At 41.6% G+C, this 20,116-nt stretch overlaps 1 protein-coding gene across 1 annotated transcript in view; it reads right to left on the bottom strand.

Moving 5' to 3' along the window:
- PTP4A2 (protein tyrosine phosphatase 4A2) overlaps window positions 1-6,052 on the bottom strand; it is a 12,963-nt gene extending 6,911 nt beyond the window's left edge. The window contains exons 1-2 of the mRNA XM_006158122.3: window positions 5,356-6,052; window positions 1,239-1,331 (exon numbers count right to left, since the gene is read on the bottom strand). Coding sequence (XP_006158184.1) covers window positions 1,239-1,331; window positions 5,356-5,451 — 189 coding nt within the window. The 5' untranslated portion in view covers window positions 5,452-6,052. The remainder of the gene's footprint in view (window positions 1-1,238; window positions 1,332-5,355) is intronic.
- Window positions 6,053-20,116: the final 14,064 nt, after the last annotated feature.

The raw sequence follows: 20,116 nt of genomic DNA, 5'->3' as shown, positions 1-20,116 counted from the left end.
TCTATCGTTTCTCTGGTGAGCACATATGCTCTTACGGCGAAAATCTAAAAAAGAAATAGGGTCACAGACAAATTACCGCCATGCTACACTTATTAAAACACACTTTAAAAAAAACATGTTTAGCTCTTTAGTTTTTGTGTTTTCAAGAAAATGGAGATGAGGAAACCATAGATCAGATATGAGACAACTGCATTGCCAACAGGAAGAACATTTGTTCTCTTTGCATGAACTGCCTTCCCAATCACTGACAAAGTAAAAAAGACCATAGGACTCTTTCTCAATAAGTAGAAACTGGGGACCAGCAGTTAGCGTAATGTCTATGTCACTGAACTCCCAAGTAGTCGACCGCGGTTTGCGTCCCGGACCCGGTGGCTTAAACTCACGCCGGGCGCATGTGCGTCCATGCCCAAGATCCCGAGAGGAGAATGGAGAAGGACTGCGGCATGGCCATCCCCCCTGGGGGGTGATTTCTCGTTTTCTATCTCTCTGTCTCTCTCTCTCTGTCTGGCGAGCACATGCGCCCTATAGCAAAAACCTCTCCAAAAAAAAAAAAAAAAGAAAATCACCTCGAGTTAAGTGTGAGTGTGTGCCCAAAATCCTGAAGAGAATGGACAAGAAGAATGTGATGTGGCCATCTCCCCAGGAGGTGATTTCTTTTTCTTTCTCCCTCCCTCTCTCTCCAATGAACACAAGTACCTAGAACAGACTTAAAAAAATGTTTTAATTAAAAAACGGGGAGGAATATAATCTTGAAACAGCATCTTCCTTATTATTTTCTTCCCACTTAATGACTTACAACTTTCCAGTTCTCTTCCTACCGTATGGCCTTTCCATAATGACATCAAAGACACCTGACTACAAGGTTATTTCAGTATATGTGCCTAAAAGCTGTTCCTGTGCTTTAGAGAACTATTTAGGGGAAAAGGTTATGTATGTTTTTTTTTTTTTTAATTTTTTGGGGGGGTTTTGTTTAGGGTATCATGTGCTCACTGGAGAGGGAAGGGGAGTGGAAAATCACCCCCAAGGCGGGGATGGCCACATCACAATTCCTTCTCCTCCATTCTCTTCAGGATTCTTGATAGGCACACACACCTCAGTATATTTTTAAAGCCACCAGGTCCGAGACTTGAACTTCTCAGTCAGCCATGTGGGATCCAGTGCCTTAACCTCCACGTCACCTGCTGGCCCCAAAAGGTACAACTCATTTGCAGTGAAAAAATAAAATACTACACACTCACTAGAACATGGATCCCTTCTTTTTCAACTGGAGCTTTATCATATGTAGCATCACAAACTCGAACCAAAGTTGTCACTCCATACTTCTTAAGTTCCTTTAAAGAAAAACAATTGTAAGAAAAATTCCTTTTGGAACCTGCAATCAAAACTTTTAAAAAGGCACTATCATAAATTGAAACAATGGAATACCGTTCTTAGACAAAGACTGAAACTGTTCTCACTGTATCAGCATATACAACAGAAATTCACGTACATGGGAAGTATGAAAAAGGCTCATTTAGTGAAGGATAGTTTGGGAGCATAATACAAAAATTCTTAAAGCTCACATACACTTCGATCTAGAAATTCTACTGCTGGGAACTTATACGAAGGGAATACAGATACACACCAAGATTTAGGTGGTGGCATACTCACCAGATTGGAATGATAAAAAAGTGGAACGTTGGGACCAGCAGTTGGCGTAATGGCTATGTCGCTGGACTCCCATATAGTCGACTATGGTTCGAGTCTGGGACCCAATGGCTTAAACTCACTCTGAGCGCACGTGTGTGGTGTGCCCAAGATTCCGAGAGGAGAATGGAAAAGGGATTGTGCTGTGGTCATTCCCCCGGGGGTCATTTCTCACTTTCTGTCTTTCTGTCTGTCTCTTTCTGGCGAGCACACGTGCCCAATAGCAAAAACCTCTCAAAAAAAAAAAGTGGAACACTAATGGGTCAAAAACAAGGGAATGGCGGGGCTGGCAAGTAGCAGGGTGGTTAGGGGCACTAGACTCCCACACAGCCAACCATGGTTCAAGTCCCAGACCCAGGGGCTTGCTTTCCTACTTACTTGCTTGCACTCGTGCACGTACACGTGCTCTCTCCCCCAACTCCCAGACAAATTTAAATAAATAAATAAATTTAAGTAAGATAATTAAAAAAAAAAAAAAAGAATGGTTAAAGTAGGGTACATCCATACAGTGAATATTACAACAGTTATGAAAGTCATACTAAAGAGGTTGGTGGAAGGTTTTTTAAAAATTAACATAATATAGGGTCATAACTACCATATATGGTGGGTAAGGCACTAGATTCCACAAGGCTGACTGAGCAGTTGGAGTCCTGGACTTGGCAGCTACAAAAACAAACCAGGTGTATAGGTGCTTGCGTCCAAAATCCCAAGAGGAGAATGGAAGAGAAAGGATTACAGTGTGGCCATCCTCCCTGTGGGGGTACTTTCTCACTTTCTCTCTCTAGTAAGTGAGCACACACACTCTATAGCAAATTTTAAAATATATGTATATTTATGTATATATACACACACGCATGTATAGATATGGTATGCACCTATATGTATAATTATAAATACATTCACATATGGCAAAGAAAAATTCTAAAAGGCAGATATTAATTTTTTCTTAGCTGGGTACAACAATGCACCCCTACAGTACCAGCTACTTGGGAGGCTGAGGCAGGAAAATCAATCATAAGTTCCAGGCCAGTCTGGGAAACACAGAGAATCTAACTCCTTAAAAAGGATATTCGTGGGACTAGCAACTGGTATAATGGCTATGCCACTGGATTCCCATGTAGTCCCACAATTTAAGTCCTGGACCCAGTGGCTTAAGTTCACGCAAGGCACGTGTGTCCAAGATCCAGAGAGGAGAATGGAGGAGAAAGGATTGCGGCATGGCCATCTCCCCGAGGGGTGATTTCTCGCTTTCTGTCGATCTCCGTTTGTCTCTCTGGCGAGCACATGCGCCCTATAGAAAAACCTCCCCCCAAAATAAATAAATAAATAAATAAGATACTCATAATGGTTTAAAATTATCATTTTGCTGATCTATTTCTTCTGATTTTTATATAAGCACTTACTTATTTTTAAGTTTAAAGATTAAAAAACTAATTTTGAAAATAAGCAAAAAAACCTGGTATTACATTATAAACCTAGCTAGGACCAGCAGGTGGCATGGTGGCTAAGGCGCTAGATCCCACATGGCCAGACCCAGTGGCCTGAATATACACCAGGCATGAATGTGTGCATGCCCAAACTCCTGAGAGGAGAATGATGGAGAGGGGACTGCAGTGTCACCATTGTCCCCTGGGAGGGTGATGATAATTTCTCACTTTTCCTCTTTCTCTCCCTTCCTTTTCCCCTTCCTCTCTCTCCAGAGAACACACTCTATAGCAAAAACTTTAAAGATAGAATTGTTTTACAGTATTTGTGACCTTAAGCAAGTCAATTACCTCTTCTGGTCTCAGCTTTGCCAGAAAATGAGTATCCCTAAGAATTCATCCTGCTAAGTCTCTTCCACATATTTTTGTACTAACAACGTAGTAATGATTAAAAAGCTTATGTACAAATGTTTGATGAACAAAGTTTCTCTACAACCAGCAGAGAGGAAAAATGTAAGGCTCTGACGTCACAGTGCTACCTATGACACCTCTCCTTCCCCGAGTTTCTAGACTCCTGTAGCCTGTACATGACGACTACTGGGGCTAAATAATTTTGTGCTGACTTTTCGTCAAGAACATTTTGGGACCAGCAGTTAGCGTAATGGCTATGTTGCTGGACTCCCACGTAGTCGACTGCAGTTCGAGTCCTGGACCCGGTGGCTTAAACTCATGCCAGGCGCGTGTGCGTGCGTGCCCAAGATCCCGACAGGAGAATGGAGGAGAAGGGATTGCGGCGTGGCCACCGGGTGATTTCCTGCTTTCTGTCTCTCTCTGTCTGTCTGGCGAGGGCACGTGCCCTATAGTGAAAACCTCTCAAAAAAAAAGAACATTTTGAACATTTGAGGTACAAAATGGGAATTAGTGTCCAGGTAAATGTATTAGTGTCCAGGTAAATATACTAGTTCTACCATGTACTATGTGCCATTAGGCAAATTACTTAATGGCACTAAACCTTGGTTTCTTCATTTTTAAGAGGGAAGTCATAACAGTACCAATACCTCAGAGTTTCTGTGACTGTGACCTGAAATGCAAACACTGCTTATTGCATAATGCATAACACAGCTTACTGTAATGTCAGGTACAAACTGTGTTCAATAAATACTAATTATTTTATCACTGAAAGTATGGTTAACAGAATAAGATTCCACATAGCTGACTGAGGTTCAAATACTGGCCCCAGCAGTTTAAAAGACACACTGGGCACATACGCACATGTGCCCAAAATCCAATTAGGATAGAGAAATGGAGAGGGGACTGCAGTGAAACCCTACCCTTTTTGAGGGGATGTACCTCCTTCTCCCTGTCTCTCTAGCAGACACATACACCCTCTGACAAATTAAGAAGGTAAAACAAACAGTAAAGTATAACAAAAGAATTGTTGGGCCAATCAGCAGCACAGTAGTTAAGGCGCTATATCCTCCAAGGCTGACTGCACAATTAGCTTAAATATCATGTTGGAGACATGTGCATGTGTGCCCAAAATCCAAAAAGGGAAATGGAGAAGGGACTGCGGCATGACCATCCTCCCCTACAGGGGTGATTTCTCACTTTCCCTCTTTCTCCATCTTGCTCTATCTCTTTGTGGTAAAAGCACACATGCCCTATAGCAAACTAAAAAACAAACAAAAAATAACAAAAGCACTGTTAAATGTAGAAAGGACAGGAGAAAAATGAAGAACTAAGTAATTTCTACAGTTTCCTCAAATTCCATAAATGTACTTTTTTGGGAGTGAGGGGAGATTTTTGCTATAGAGTGCGTGCCCTCCCCAGATAGAGACACAGAAAAGTGAGAAACCACCCCCTGGGAGAAGGCCACGCCTTCTCCATTCTCCCACTGAGGTCTTGGGAGCACACACACACACACACACACACACACACGCGCGCGCACACACACACACACACACACATGTCTGGCATGAGTTTGAAGCCACAGGGCACAAGACTAGAACTGCAATGGGCCATGTGGGAGTCCAACAATGTAACCACGATGCCATCTGCTGGTCCCCATAAATGTTCTTTTAAAAATGTTTTAATCAAACACAACCCAAACCAAAATTGACAGGCTGACCATCTATACTCCAATCAGAAATAAATGGCTTTGTGATAAGACCTTTGTTTTATGTGTTAGTTTTTAATGGAATTTTATCTACAAATCAATCCAAAGAGCAGACCATACTAGTCTTACCTCTGTGAACTTGTTGAGAGTAGCATTGGTAGGATTATGAGTTATCAGAAAGCGCATGTTCTCATAGGAGATCTCCACAGGGGCTGGACGGTTCATTATGGCAAATAAAAAGTGTGAGCGTGCGTGTGTGAATGTGATGAGGAAAATGGAAAAAAAATCAATAAATCTTGAAATGTTTCACAGCAGAAAACATTAAAAAGACCACTAAATGCCTATTATTGATCAGTGTTTCTCTATTCAACGTGTTTATTCCTTATGAAGCTTCTCTTTTCAAGATAAGCGGAAGTATTGAGAATCCACTCCAATCCAAATTCAAGTTGGGCCCCAATGTCTGCAGATGGATACCTTCAAACTCCAAAAAAATCCAACTACATACAAACTTAAGTAGCCTTTACTACATTTAGGCACTAGTGAGACAAGTTAAAAGTGTAGGTCGCTTCCACTTTTGTTTACTTGATGCTTAATTTTACTGGAGTCATTAACAGAAAAATGCTTGCGATTAAAAAAAAAAAAAAAAAAAAAAAGCCAGCTATTTCTGAGGCCAGTCTCGGTGTCCAGAGTCTTCAAGGCAATGTTAATTATGGCACATAGAACCCCAAGCTCACTTGTCAGCGAAAACGCTGTGCTGAGCCTGGCAGAAGTCTGCCCTCACGCTCAGAATCGCCATAAATGTGCAACGTATCTTCCAACGAAAAACCTGGGGGAGAAAAGCATAAGTAAGGTGAACTGGAGGGTAATGGCACAGTGAGCACAATCCCTGAAGCCAAAACGACATGCTTTATGAACCCCAAGAAACACAAAGTGTCGCCAGTTTTAAATTATCACCTGTGAAGAACAAGATAGAGGTACATCAAGAGTTTTAAAAAATCAGAAACTAGGGGGACCAGCAGTTAGCATAATGGCTATGCCGCTGGACTCCCACGTAGTCGACCACGGTTCAAGTCCCGGACCCGGTGGCTTAAAACTCATGCCGGGTGCGTGTGTGTGCGTGCCCAAGATCCCGAGAGGAGAATGGAGGAGAAGGGATTGCGGCGTGGCCATCCCCCCGAGGGGTGATTTCTCACTTTCTCTCTCTGTGTCTCTCTCTGTCTATCTCTGTATCTCTCTTATTAGGAGAAATAAATAAACTCAAAAAATTATCTTAACTGAAACTATAAGGGGAGAAATTCTATTGGAGTCAATGTTTTTGGAACACAGATGACATGGGGCTGGGGAATATGAAATTCATGCTGGGAGCACATGCATACATGCCCAAAATTCCAGGAGGAAAATGGAAAAGGAAGGACTGGGACATGGCCTTTGTCCCTGGGGAGTGATTTCTCACATTCCTTCTCACTGTCTCTCCTATCTCACACCCTACAGCAAAGACTTGAAGGGAGGAGGGACTCAGAGACAAGAGCTCGCTAGTGACAAAGGTGGCTGGATTCCCACATGGCCCACTGAGTGGTTGGAGTCCCAGACTTGGTGACTTGAAAAATACACCGGGCACATTATCCCAAGAGGCGAATGGATTGTGTTGAGACCATTCCCCCTGGGGTGCAGTGGTTTCTCATTTTCCCTCTGTCTCTGGCAAGCACACACCTTATGGCAAAAATCTAAAAAAGGGGGCCAGCAGAGCAGATGGTGTAGTGTTACATTGCCAGATTCCTACATGGTCAACTATAGTTCGAGTCCTATATCCGGTAACTTGAAAATCAGGCCAGGCGCAAGACTGTATATGCCCAAGGTCCCTGGAGTAAAATGGAGGAAAAGGGACTGCAGTATGGCCATCCCCCAGGGAGGAGCGAGTTCTCACTTTCCCTGTCTGTCTGTCTCTGTCTCTCTCAAGCAAACGCGTATGCTCTAAGGCAAAAACCTCTTTAATAATAATTTTAATTAAAAAAAAAAAAAAACTGGGTGCAGGAGCCAGCAGTTAGCGTAATGGCTATGTCGCTGAACTCCCATGTAGTCAACCACGGTTCAAGTCCTGGACTCAGTGGCTTAAACTCACACTATGCGCGTGTGCGTGCGTGCATGCCCAAGATCTCGAGAGGAGTATGGAGGAGAAGGGATTGCAGCATGGCCTGCGGGGTGATTTCTTGCTATCTCTCTGTCTCTCTCTGTCTCTCTGGTGAGCGCACATGCTCTGTAGCAAAAACCTCTCAAAAAATAAAAAATAAAAATAAACTGGATGCAATGAAATTTCTGTGTTAATAAGATTATTTCTAGGGCCAGCAAGTGGTACACAGTGATTAAGGTGCTGAATTTACCTCATGGCTGACCATGGTCAAATCCTATACCCCTTGAAGATCATGACAAATAGATAAACAAATAAATGTTTCTTTGTTTAAAAACAACAACAACAACAACTTACTGGGACCAGCAGATGGCATAATGGCTGGACTGCCACATCATTGATGCAGTTTGAGTCCCAGACCCAGCAGCTTAAAACTCATGCTGGGCGCGTGTGCGTGCATGCCCAAAATCCCAAGAGGGAGAGTGGAGGAGAAGGGACTAAGGTATGGTCATCCTCCCTGGGAGCAGATTTCTTGCTTTCTATCTTTCTGTTTCTGTCTCTCCAGCAAGCACATACTCCTACAGGAAAAAAAATAACCTCTCAAAAAAAAAAAAAAAAAAAAAAAAAGCCTTAATAAAAAATTTTTTAATAAAAAAATAAAGATTATTTGTAAGTCTAATCATATTTTAAATGACTGTATTTTTAAATCATTTTGATTAAAAGGTTGCTAAGTAAACCTCCCCTCCTTCCGTGAACTCTTTTCATAAGGATAACAAAGATCCTCCTTATTTTTCTGCTTGACAGGTCCTTATTAACATGTTTTTACTAAAAATTTATCTGTAAGTGGGTAGAAGTTATTTACCAAAAGTTCACTTTAAGGACTTAATTCGTTCTATCCAATGTATATGCACTGGTCCCTAATCATAATGGCTCATAAAGAATTTTCAAAAAAAAAATTTATTTCCTTTTCCTCACAATTCTGAGTAGCTGTTACTATATATGAAGAATGAGAGAAGAGGAGAAATTAAGTGACTTGTCTACGGTCACACAAAAAATCCGTTGACCCCCAATTCAAACTCCAACTGTTGGTCCTCTGTTTTTTCAATATGCCACAATACGTGCTAACTCGACCAATGTATAACCCCATCCTCTCATTTCTAGTCCAGTTCGTCTTTTCACTATGTCTCCTATCACACTTCCAGAGTGCAAAAGCATCTGAAGGCCATTCATTCACACAGCATTCTCCTCTCCTAGATATTAATCCCCACCGTAAAACAAGGCAAGAAAGAGAAGTAGCAAAATTTGTACTAGTATTTTAAGCTTTCTGCTTTGAAATGCAACCTTCTTTATAGCTGGCTCAGTCGGAGAACATCAGCATATCAAATTCTTCTGGAAATAGGAATAAGGTCAAAGTTCTTTTATTTGCCTCTTCCCCAATCTACCAACACAGTATATGCTTACCTTCTTAGACGTCTCTGAAAAAGATGATTGTGGCCAGAGAGAAAAAGACATAAAAGATGACTAAAGAATCATTTCCAGGAAGAAACTGAAAAATAGGTAAGAACCTGGGCCTACAAACTTCCACGACTTTTCTTCTAACCTCAAGTATTTATGATACTTTTGGCACTTTATTCTGAAAATTGCACACGGGATTAAATTGCCATGGACACAACACAAAACTAAAACATTCCTAAAATGACATTCTAAAAACTTCAACTCAAAGCAGAGTAAGTTAGCCACTACAATAAAAACACAACACTTCTACATATAAAACCGAGAAAAAATAAAAAACCGACATTCTTCCTAATTTATAATTCTAACTATAATAATTTCAAAATGCAGCCACCTTAGATTACACACACACATATAGGACCAGCAGTTAGCGTAATGGCTATGTTGCTGAACTCCCACGTAATCGACCGCGGTTCGCGTCCCGGACCTGGTGGCTTAAACTCACGCCAGGCGTGTGTGCATGAGTACCCAAGATCCCGAGAGGAGAATGGAGGAGAAGGGACTGCGGTGTGGCCATCCCCCCGGGGGGTGATTTCTCGCTTTCTGTCTCTATGTCTCTCTCTGTCTGGCAAGCGCCCGCGCCCTATAGCAAAAACCTCTCCCAAAAAAAGAAAAAAAAATGATTACACATACACACACACACATCACAGGTCAGTCCTTGTAGAGTCAAGGAATTTTTAGAGCTAAGAAAAATGTAGAGATCAACTACTCTGACCTTTAAAAAATTATAAAGTAAAAGATATTTGGGGTCTAGAAAAGTTCAAATAACTTAACAAGACCATGCTGCTAATTATAATAAGTAACAGATCAAGGACAAGAATCTACATCTAACTCCCCATTTATTTTTCCTTCAATTTTGGAGGTATCTATACAGTTTTCAAGTCACAATCTTTCACACAAGTGTAACTTTTCTTCAAATATCTGCTTGTATGTTCACCTGCAACTTTGCGACCTTTTATAAGGGGGAAAAGATTATTAAAATAACTCCTCCAAGAACAATGGTTTGCATGTAGTACAGAGCAAAACACATGGAAATTCTAACCTGTTTGAATTCCTTTAGTTCAATGATGTTATCAGAGCTAATGTGTGTCAGCTGAAAGTTCTGAAAGCTCTGCATTGTAGCGACAGACTTAGAGGGTTACAGTTCTATCAATGTTGCTGAACTCCCACGTAATCGACCGCGGTTCGCGTCCCGGACCTGGTGGCTTAAACTCACGCCAGGCGTGTGTGCATGAGTACCCAAGATCCCGAGAGGAGAATGGAGGAGAAGGGACTGCGGTGTGGCCATCCCCCCGGGGGGTGATTTCTCGCTTTCTGTCTCTATGTCTCTCTCTGTCTGGCAAGCGCCCGCGCCCTATAGCAAAAACCTCTCCCAAAAAAAGAAAAAAAAATGATTACACATACACACACACACATCACAGGTCAGTCCTTGTAGAGTCAAGGAATTTTTAGAGCTAAGAAAAATGTAGAGATCAACTACTCTGACCTTTAAAAAATTATAAAGTAAAAGATATTTGGGGTCTAGAAAAGTTCAAATAACTTAACAAGACCATGCTGCTAATTATAATAAGTAACAGATCAAGGACAAGAATCTACATCTAACTCCCCATTTATTTTTCCTTCAATTTTGGAGGTATCTATACAGTTTTCAAGTCACAATCTTTCACACAAGTGTAACTTTTCTTCAAATATCTGCTTGTATGTTCACCTGCAACTTTGCGACCTTTTATAAGGGGGAAAAGATTATTAAAATAACTCCTCCAAGAACAATGGTTTGCATGTAGTACAGAGCAAAACACATGGAAATTCTAACCTGTTTGAATTCCTTTAGTTCAATGATGTTATCAGAGCTAATGTGTGTCAGCTGAAAGTTCTGAAAGCTCTGCATTGTAGCGACAGACTTAGAGGGTTACAGTTCTATCAATTTCGTTTTCTACCTAGTCTCCAATGTTTTTCTTCTGGAAAACAGAACCACCTTTATCCCATTTTACTCCTCCAACCCCCATGTCAAGGGATAAAGGGCAATTCCTTATTAAATTTTCATTTATTCGTTCGTTCACTCATTCATTCATTTAGGTTTTTGCCATAGGGAGCATGCACTCATCAGAGAGACAGAGAAAGCAGCATTGAGAGGGAAAGTGAGAAATCACCCCAAGGGGGATGATCCACCACAATCTCTTTCCATCCATTCCCCTCCTGGAATTTTGGGCATGAACTCACACATACCCAGCGTGAATTTCAAGTCACCAAGTCTGGGACTCAAACCACAGTAGGTCATGTGGGATTCCACCTTAACCATCTCGCCACCTGCCAGCCCCAGAATTTCAAATCCTTTTTTTAAAAAAAGAAATTTTTGCGATAGGGAACATGCGCTCACTGGAGAGACAGAAAAACAGAAAGCAAGAAATCAACCCCCGGGTGGGGGATGGCCATGACACAATGCCTTTTCCTCCATGCTCCTCTCAAGATTTTGGGCATGCACAACACACACACATATGCCAGGTGTGAGTTTCAAGCTGCTGGGTCTGGGACTCAAACCACAGTCAGCTATATGGGACTCTACTGATGTAACCATTATGCCATCTGCTTGGTCTCCAAAATTTCAATTCTTAATACTGAGAACCCCAGCAAAGGAATTTCAGGGGAAGGGGGACAGTAAGTTCTATCAATGTTAACAGATACAGTGATAAAAGCAAGCTTCTGGAGGCAGCTTCTTGGTGGTTAAGGCAGCTGGATCCCACACAGCCAACCCCAGAGTTCGAATACTGATCCCCCAGCAGCTTGAAAAGCACATTGGGGGAACCAGCAGTTAGCGTAATGGCTATGTCGCCGGACTCCCACGTAGTCGACCGCAGTTCATGTCCCGGACCCAGTGGCTTAAAACTCACGCCGGGCGCGTGTGCGTGCGTGCCCAAGATCCCGAGAGGAGAATGGAGGAGAAGGGATTGCGGCGTGACCATCCCCCCTGGGGGGTGATTTCTCGCTTTCTGTCTCTATGTCTTTCTCTGTCTGTCTGGCGAGCGCACGCGCCCTACAGTGAAAATCTCTCCAAAAAAAAAAAAAAGCACATTGGGAAAGTATGCATATACACGTAAAAGGAGGGAGAAATGGAAGAGATTACGATGTGATCATGTCCCGTTAGAGAGCACTTTTGCCCTTTCTCCCTCTGTCTCTGGCTAGTGCACATGCCCTGTGGTAAACTGGAAGGGGAAAAAAAGAGCTTCTGCTCCTCTCCCCCGCCCCAAGAGTACATATCAACAGTTAGATTCTTGCACCTGTCAAATCAGATAAACTAATGCTAACTCCTATGACACACTTAAGAGTGCAAAACAGTACAAAATCATAAACAAGCGATCACAGCTGGAAAGTCTACAGAAGTTGCAAAGCACTGAATTTTAGCATAAATTCAGCACCTGCACACCACACAAGAAAACTTTTAGTTTTTGCTAAAGGGTATGTGGACTCCTCAGAGACAGGGAATTCATACAAGGGCAACAGCCATGCCACAATCCTTTCTCCTCCAGTCTCCTCCAGTCTCCTCTCAGGATTTTGGGCATGCATGCACACACACATACACACACCTGGCAAGTTTTTCACCACCAGGTTCAGACTCAAGTGGTGCAGCTGGCCATGTGGTATCTAGCTATCCTAACCATGTCATGAGCTGGCCCAAATTGTGAGACATTACTACTTCCTAGGCAACACTTTACTTTTTAAAATTTATTTATTTATTTTCATTTGTTATTATATTTTTTTAAAATTTTACCAGACAGAAACAGAGAGAAAGGGAAAGCAAGAAAGCAAGCCGCCAGATCTGGGACTTGAACTGCAGTCAGTCATGCAGGAATCCAGCACTGTTTACCACCATGCCACCTGCTCGCCTCAACACTTCAATTTTTAAAAAAAGAATATAATGTCAATGAAGAATTAGGATAGTCTATGACAGAAAAAAATCATTTTAAGTTAAAAAAGAGAAGGGGGGCCAACAGGTGGCATGATGGTAAAGGCGCTGGACACTCCCACATGGCCAACCACAGTTCGAGTCCTAGACTTGGTAGCTCGCTTTCTCACTTTCTCTCTCTCTGGTAAAATTAAAATAATAGAATGAATAAATAAAGATTTAATAAATAACTCTAAAAAAAAAAAGGAGAAGAGAGGTGAATGACAGAGACAGAAGAATGAAGAAAGGAGGGACTGGAAGAATGCAGGTAAAATGAGCAGAGTCCTATCCTAGCAAGCTGAAATAGTACACCACCCATAGAGTAAGGCGACCGCATAGCAGAGGCTATTTAGAACTTTGGAAGCTTTGTTAGAAAGAGTTTAAATGGCATGTGTCAATATTCTGCTAATATCTAAACAGATGAGAATCTAAAGCAGAAATACATGAAAAACTACAATGTCCATTGTTTAATCATGGCACATTCTTAACATGGAAAATCATACAGAAGATAAAAGGAATTAGAAGTCTATAGAAAAGTTATTTAATAAATAATTATTTAAAAGATAAAGAATCTACATAAGTTGATATGGTAAGACAGCTAAATGACACTAATAGGTGAAAAGAAAAAGGTACACAAGCGTACTGTGCAGAAATATTTGTGAGTACTGCCTATGTTTTACTGCTCATGGGCCATCTAGAAGGTTACAAAGATAAGACTTAACAGTGCCCTGAAGGGTTGAAAAAGGAGGGGTGAAGGTTAGAGGTTGGAGGTCAGGAGCATGATTTACTTTCTCTGAACATAAACCTTTTAAATTTTTTCCACATCCATCATTATCTTTTTTAAAAATTCCAGAGTGATAAAGAACACTGTAATTTAACAACCTTGTTAACAGTGCTGTAATCACAGGATTACAAGGAGCTTCCAAGCCTCCAGAGGGCCAGTTCCTCTGTCACAGACAAGCCTCTGCCTATACAACTCCAGGGCAGTTTTCTTCATGGTTAAAGATACTTATAGGGCCAGCTGGTGGCACAGTGATCCCACAAGGCCAACCCTGTGGTTGGAGTCCCAGACCTGGCAACCTGAAAACCACATCAGGCACATGTGCATGCTTGCCCAAGATCCTGAAAGGAGAAATGGAGAAGGGATTGTAATGTGACCAAACCCCATGGCAAGTGCTTTCTCACTTTCTCTTCCCACCCCCCTGGTGAATGCACATGCCCTCTAACAAATTTTTTAAATTAATTAATTAGGAGCCAGCAGAAGGCATAGCAGTTATGTCACTGGACTCCCACATGGTCTACAGCTGTTCCAGTCCCAGACCTGGTGGCTTTAAACTGACACCAGGTGCCCAAGATCCCAGAAGGAGAACAGAGAAGGGACTGCAGCATGGCCATCCCCCCAGTGGGTGATTTCTCTCTTTCTGCCTCTCTGTCTCTCCAGTGAACACATGCACCTCATATAAAAAAATCTCTCCCGAAAAAATAAGAATTGGGGCCAGCAGGTATGGTGGTTGAGGTGCTGGACACTCCCACAAGGCTGACCAAGGTTCAAGTCCTGGACCTGCTGGTTTGCTTTCTCACTCCCCCCCCCCCCGTCTGTCTGGTCAAATTAAAATGAATGAATAAATGGATACAACTGAAAAATTATTTTAAAATAAGAATAATTAAAAAAAAATACTAAGGCTGTCAGGAAAGACCCATTGGGGAAAAAAGTAAGATTTTAGCCAATACCTAGGGATATGAGCAAAGCAAACACATGGGAAGCATTTTAGGCAGAGGGATTAGCTATAGGAAAGGTTAAGAGGTGGCTTTACACTTGGAGAATTCTAGAACAAGGGGACTAGTGCTAGGACAGAGGACATAGGAATGAATACAGTCAGAGAAATAAGAGAGCCTTGCAGGCCACTATAAGGATTTAGCTTTTATTTGGAAAACAACTCTCCAAATGAAGCCAGTGGGAGGTTTCATTCAGGTGTGACAGCTTATGTTTTAAAGGCTCACGCTAGCTGCTATGTAAAGACAGATGGTAAGAATGGTAAGGACAGGAGTAACGAGATGGACAGGGAGCCTCCTGGCATAATCTAGGTCAAAGACAAAGGTAACTGGGGCCAGTAATAACAGTAAAGAGAGTAAGAAAGGATAAATTTCAAGATATAGAGGGCCAGCAGGTGGCATGGTGGTTAAGAGCACTGGTCTCCCACGTGGCCAACCGTGGGTTCAAGTCCCAGACCTGGCGATTTTCTTTCTCACTTTCTCTCTCTTGCTCTTGCTCTGTCCCTCTCTGATCAAATAAATAAAGTTAAATAAAATAATTATTTGGAAAAAAAAAAAAAAAAGACATGCTCTGAGGGTCAGTCAGTGGTGTGGTGGTTGAGGAGGTTGAATCCCATATGGCCAACTGCACAATTTGAGTCCTGGACCCAGGGGGGTTGTGGTCATGCCACAGTCCTAGCTTCATGTCCAGTGCAAGTGTGTACGTGCCCAAAATCCTGATAGGCAAATAGAGGAGAGGGGACTATAGTATGGCCACCACCAGATGCTTCCTCACTTTCCCTCTCTTTCTTTCTCTCTCTGCCTCTCTCCCACAAGCCCCCTACAGCAAACTTTCAAAATAAAAATAATAATAATTCAGTGGCCGGATATGGAGTTTGGGGGTGGTCAAAGCCCTGAGTAAAAACTGGTAGAAGACTAACTTAATAGTCAGAGACTACTAAGACTATAGATCATAAAAGCTTTGATATTATCAAAGAAAAAAAATAGGGAAATCTCTCTGTAAAGTACTACTATTGGGGTGTCAGAAAAATCATGATGCATTTTTGCATAGAAAACTACATCATGACTGGAGCCAGAAGGTGGCATGGTGGTTAAGGGCACTGGACTCCCACATGGTCAACCACAGTTGGAGTCCCGGACCTGGTGACTTGCTTTCTTTTCTTACTTTCTCTCTCTGTCCCTCTCTGGTCAAATTAAAAGAAATAAACAATTAATAAAGTTAAATAAAATAATTATTTAAAAGAAAGAAAACTACATCTGACAACCCAATATATCTACTGCAGTTTATCCATGTGAGGAAAAAAAAGTGTCCAAAGACTTGTAAACTCTAAAGCATTCACCTTAACTAATAAACAGTCACCTTTGGTTAATGGTCTCACGCTGACGCTTTACTCCTCTTTCCTGACCCACTGTCCACTCACCAGAGCCCTCATGACAACAGCTCTGTTATCCATGTCTCCTTTGTTCATCTCTCTACCGCTACATTTACCAAACTAAAATTGAGTACATCCGTCTCCTTGAATCTGGGAATATTCAGATTAGTACTAGTTTTGCTCCTCCCAGACTACAGTCCTGGAGAGTTGATAAAGAGGTAGCCATTGCATTCTTGTATAAACTAAGATACAAAATACCTGTAAATAAGCTAAAAATAGCAACATGCTAAAAAAAAAAAGTTTCATAGCTACTCCTTGGTTATTCCCACTTTTCCACTTCCTCATTTAAGGAGGGAACTTGAGAATCAAGTTCCAGTACAGAAATCAATAATCAGCTCTATAAAAAGAAATTGTGACCTTGATAGCAAGAAAATGTCTTAACACTTCAGAACCAGCTGAAAATACATGGCCTGTCACTCAGAAAGAAAAGGAAAGCAATTAACCAACAATCACCTCTGCTTCTGAGAATAGTGACAGTTATTTTACTGAAGTCCTGTGGGCCCTGTTAACACCCAAAAGGGAGTGGTTTCAAATGTGTGTACCCTGGTGATTAATTCTTGTCTTTTTCTATTACAGTAATTTCTACCTCCACAAGAGGTAGAAATATTTCATTGTATTAAATATTTTCATGCCAAACTTTAAAAAATTTACCTGATTTTGTACTTCAATTATTCTGCTAAAGACTAGCAATTTTCTAGATAAATTTCTCATCCAAAAACCTTTTCCTTTCATAAATAAGGGGAAAAAAACTATTTGAACACTAGTAATAATAGTAACACTGAGGTCACAAGGTGGTAGCAGTGGCAACACTCTCTGAGGCAGTCCCACATGAGAACTTCAAGTCCAGAGCCGCCCAGAACATGCTGGGCACATGTCTGCCCATGATCCAGAACTGGCTGAGGGTGATCAATCAAAGTATCAAGACCCTGTTGGGGGTAGTGACTGTCTCTCACAATAAATAAGCTTAAAAAAAAAAAAAATCTGGTAATAACATTAACAACACAATCCTAATATTGGCCCTTAGGTCTAATTATTTTCAGTCGATCTTGTAAAAATTACAATAGTTGTATTGGATTGACTCTATACATCCATACATTTATTTCCACACTAAGGTATCTAGGCTGTCTCTATGGGCTTTATGTTTTACAACTTCAGTATATCAGGAACCAGCAGTTAGCGTAATGGCTATGTCGCTGGACTCCCACGTAGTCGACCGCGGTTCATGTCCCGGAGCCGGTGGCTTAGAACTCACGTCGGGCGCGTGTGCACGCATGCCCAAGACCCCAAGAGAAGAATGGAGGAGAAGGGATTGTGGCGTGACCATCCCCCCTGGGGGGTGATTTCTCGCTTTCTGTCTGTCTGTCCGGCGAGCGCATGTGCCCTATAGCGAAAAAAACTCTCAAAAAAAAATAAAAATAAAAAACTTCAGTATATGTGCATTTAAGATTATCAAACTTATTATAAGGTTAAGCACATTCTTTTCCTAAATAACTATGGTAACCTTATATAGTAAGAATAACTATCTCCAATTCAGCTGCTTTCCCATAAAATTAAATCCTAACACACTGGTTTTCTTTCTTCCTTCCATTCTTCTTTCTTTAATCTGAAAGGACTCCTTAATTTTCCTGGAGAACAATTTAAGTCTTTATCATTTTTCATTTAGTTTCCTATGTCACTATATACTTCTGAATTGATTGTTTCATTAATATAAGAAAAGCATCTGAGTTTTAAAGTTCAGTAAGTAAATTCTGTAGTAAAAACCCAAAAGGACACCTGGATTAGGCCTGTCAACACCACTGAAACGTCTGCTGAGCTATATCAAGACAGAATGACTGTAACAGCTGCAAGTTCCCTGAGGTTGCAAATAGATACTTGGGAAAGGTTATTTGAATCACCTTTCAAAATAACCTGCACAGCACAGGAGCAGCATGCAAAGCAAAACCTTCTAGGCTATTGTTAGCTTTATTTAAAATATACCATGTTTCAAAAGTTCGCAGTTTATGAGTCACCTTTAACTCTCATTTCCTCATTTTGTCAAATGTACTGAGTAGACATAAAGGTCCTGTTTCAATATCCACTCCCAAAGTGGGGGAGGGCAGCTTTCTATGTACAGGATACAGAATTAAAACATTCCCAAATACATCTTGTCAGCATAAATTATTTTGCTTGAGCCCCCCCATTTTTTTTTTTTTTTTTTTTTTTTTGCTGTTAAGGCATCTTGGACCAAGTTTCCCCTAAAACTGGGTAAGCTGTACTTCTCTTCCTATCCTAAAGTTGTTTTTCTATGAATCACAGTACACTTCACAGCCATCTGTGTGTGTGTGTGTGTGTGTGTGTGTGTGCGCGCGTGCGCGCGCACGCGCGCGCGCACTGAGTATACTGAGATGAAAAGACAAGAACCCACATCATTCTACTTAGAGCTGCTCGTGGCCTCTTACCCAGCTCACTACTGTCCAATGATGATGCTTATTTTCACAAAACACAGTATCATTCACAATCTTTAAAAACCAAACTGAGGGGCAGTCCCACAAGCCTAGAGTTAGTTAAAGGAGTTGGATCCCACAGACTGATCTCAGTTCAAATCCCACCCAATCCCAGCAGCTTGAAAAACACACCAGGTGCATGTGCTGCATACCCCAAATCCCAACAGGATGGAGAAATGAAGCTAGGACTGTGGCATGACCACAACCCCCCCGGATGGTGCTCGCGCTGGCTCGCTTGCTCCGCGCTGGCTCGCTTGCTCTCTCTCTCTCTCTCTCTCTCTCTCCCTCCCTCCCTCCCTCTCTCTCTCTGTCGTGAGTGCACATGCTCTCTGACAATTAAAACACACACACACACAAAAGGAAAGTAGGTGGTTTTATATCACACATGAATGTGAAATAAAAATGGTGAAACATCTCTACAATGCCTTGGTTTTCAGTCTTTATTCAACAACTTAGTTCAACAGTGATGTTCCTTCTCTTCCCAATTAAAGAATGCAAAATCTTGTCTCTTACTCCAAATGCTTATTGATGTACAACACAATACATCATTTCTGAATGACACTAAAATGCAGCGCAGGCCATACCCGAGCAAACATGTATGGATCTCTGTGTGCACAACCATACAAACACCATACAGGATCAAGATCCTAGAATCATCACCATGGGTGAAAACTGTGACAGCATTAAGTTTTCCTATTAATACTACGTACTTTAAAGACACAAAATAAGCCTGAGGAGAATGGAGTAGGATTAAGATTTCTGAGGAAAAGTAAAACTTACTTGACAGTGAACTAGTAGAAGTAGCTAAAGGCCATGGTAATGTGATTGACAAAGGAGCTTAGTCTTTGGTTAGATAACTGTAGGGAGGCCTTGACCATGTGAGAATTTCAGACCAATTCAAATGCACTAAAAGCTCTTAGGAATTTAAAAGCAGATTAGTAGTCAGTGAGCAACAATTTGCTCACAAAGAAAACACTGCTGTATTTGTGGGCCTCTTCTTACTCTACCAAGCAGCTTCCCTAATTACCAGAAAGCTTAAGACCAGCCTATAGCCTGGTGGTTAAGGGACAGCGATCCCACATGGCTGACTGCACAGTTAGAATTAGAATCCGGGCAAAACACGATGGAGAAATGAAGGAGAAAAGATTGTGTCGTGACCATACCTCACTGAGGGCTGCTTTCTTCTCCCTGTCTCTAGCAAGGGAAAAAAAAAAAAAGAAAAAAAACCTCAACAAAAATATTCTCTCAAGGGAACCAGCAGTTAGCATAATGGCTATGTCGCTGGACTCCCAGGTAGTCGAACGTGGTTTGTGTCCCAGACCCGGTGGCTTAGAACTCACGCCAGGCGCGTGTGCGTGCGTGCCCAAGATCCCAAGAGGAGAATGGAGAGGGGATTGCGGCGTGGCCATCCCCCCGGGGGGTGATTTCTCACTTTCTGTCTCTATGTCTCTCTCTCTCTCTGTCTGGCGAGCGCACGCGCCCTATAGCGAAAACCTCTCAAAAAAAAAAAAATTTCTCTCAATTGTCCTACTTAATAGCGAAATTACTAACTAAACTCCACTGGTTGATGAACCCCAAATGAAGATCCCATCTCACTTAAAAGGAGAAAAAAAAAATGTAAGGG

Source organism: Tupaia chinensis, unplaced genomic scaffold, assembly GCF_000334495.1.
Source record: "Tupaia chinensis unplaced genomic scaffold, TupChi_1.0 Scaffold000573_1, whole genome shotgun sequence".
In the NCBI taxonomy this organism is placed as follows: Eukaryota; Metazoa; Chordata; class Mammalia; order Scandentia; family Tupaiidae; genus Tupaia; species Tupaia belangeri.
Note: the sequence above shows the minus strand (reverse complement) of the source record. Positions and strands in the feature narration are given on the sequence as shown.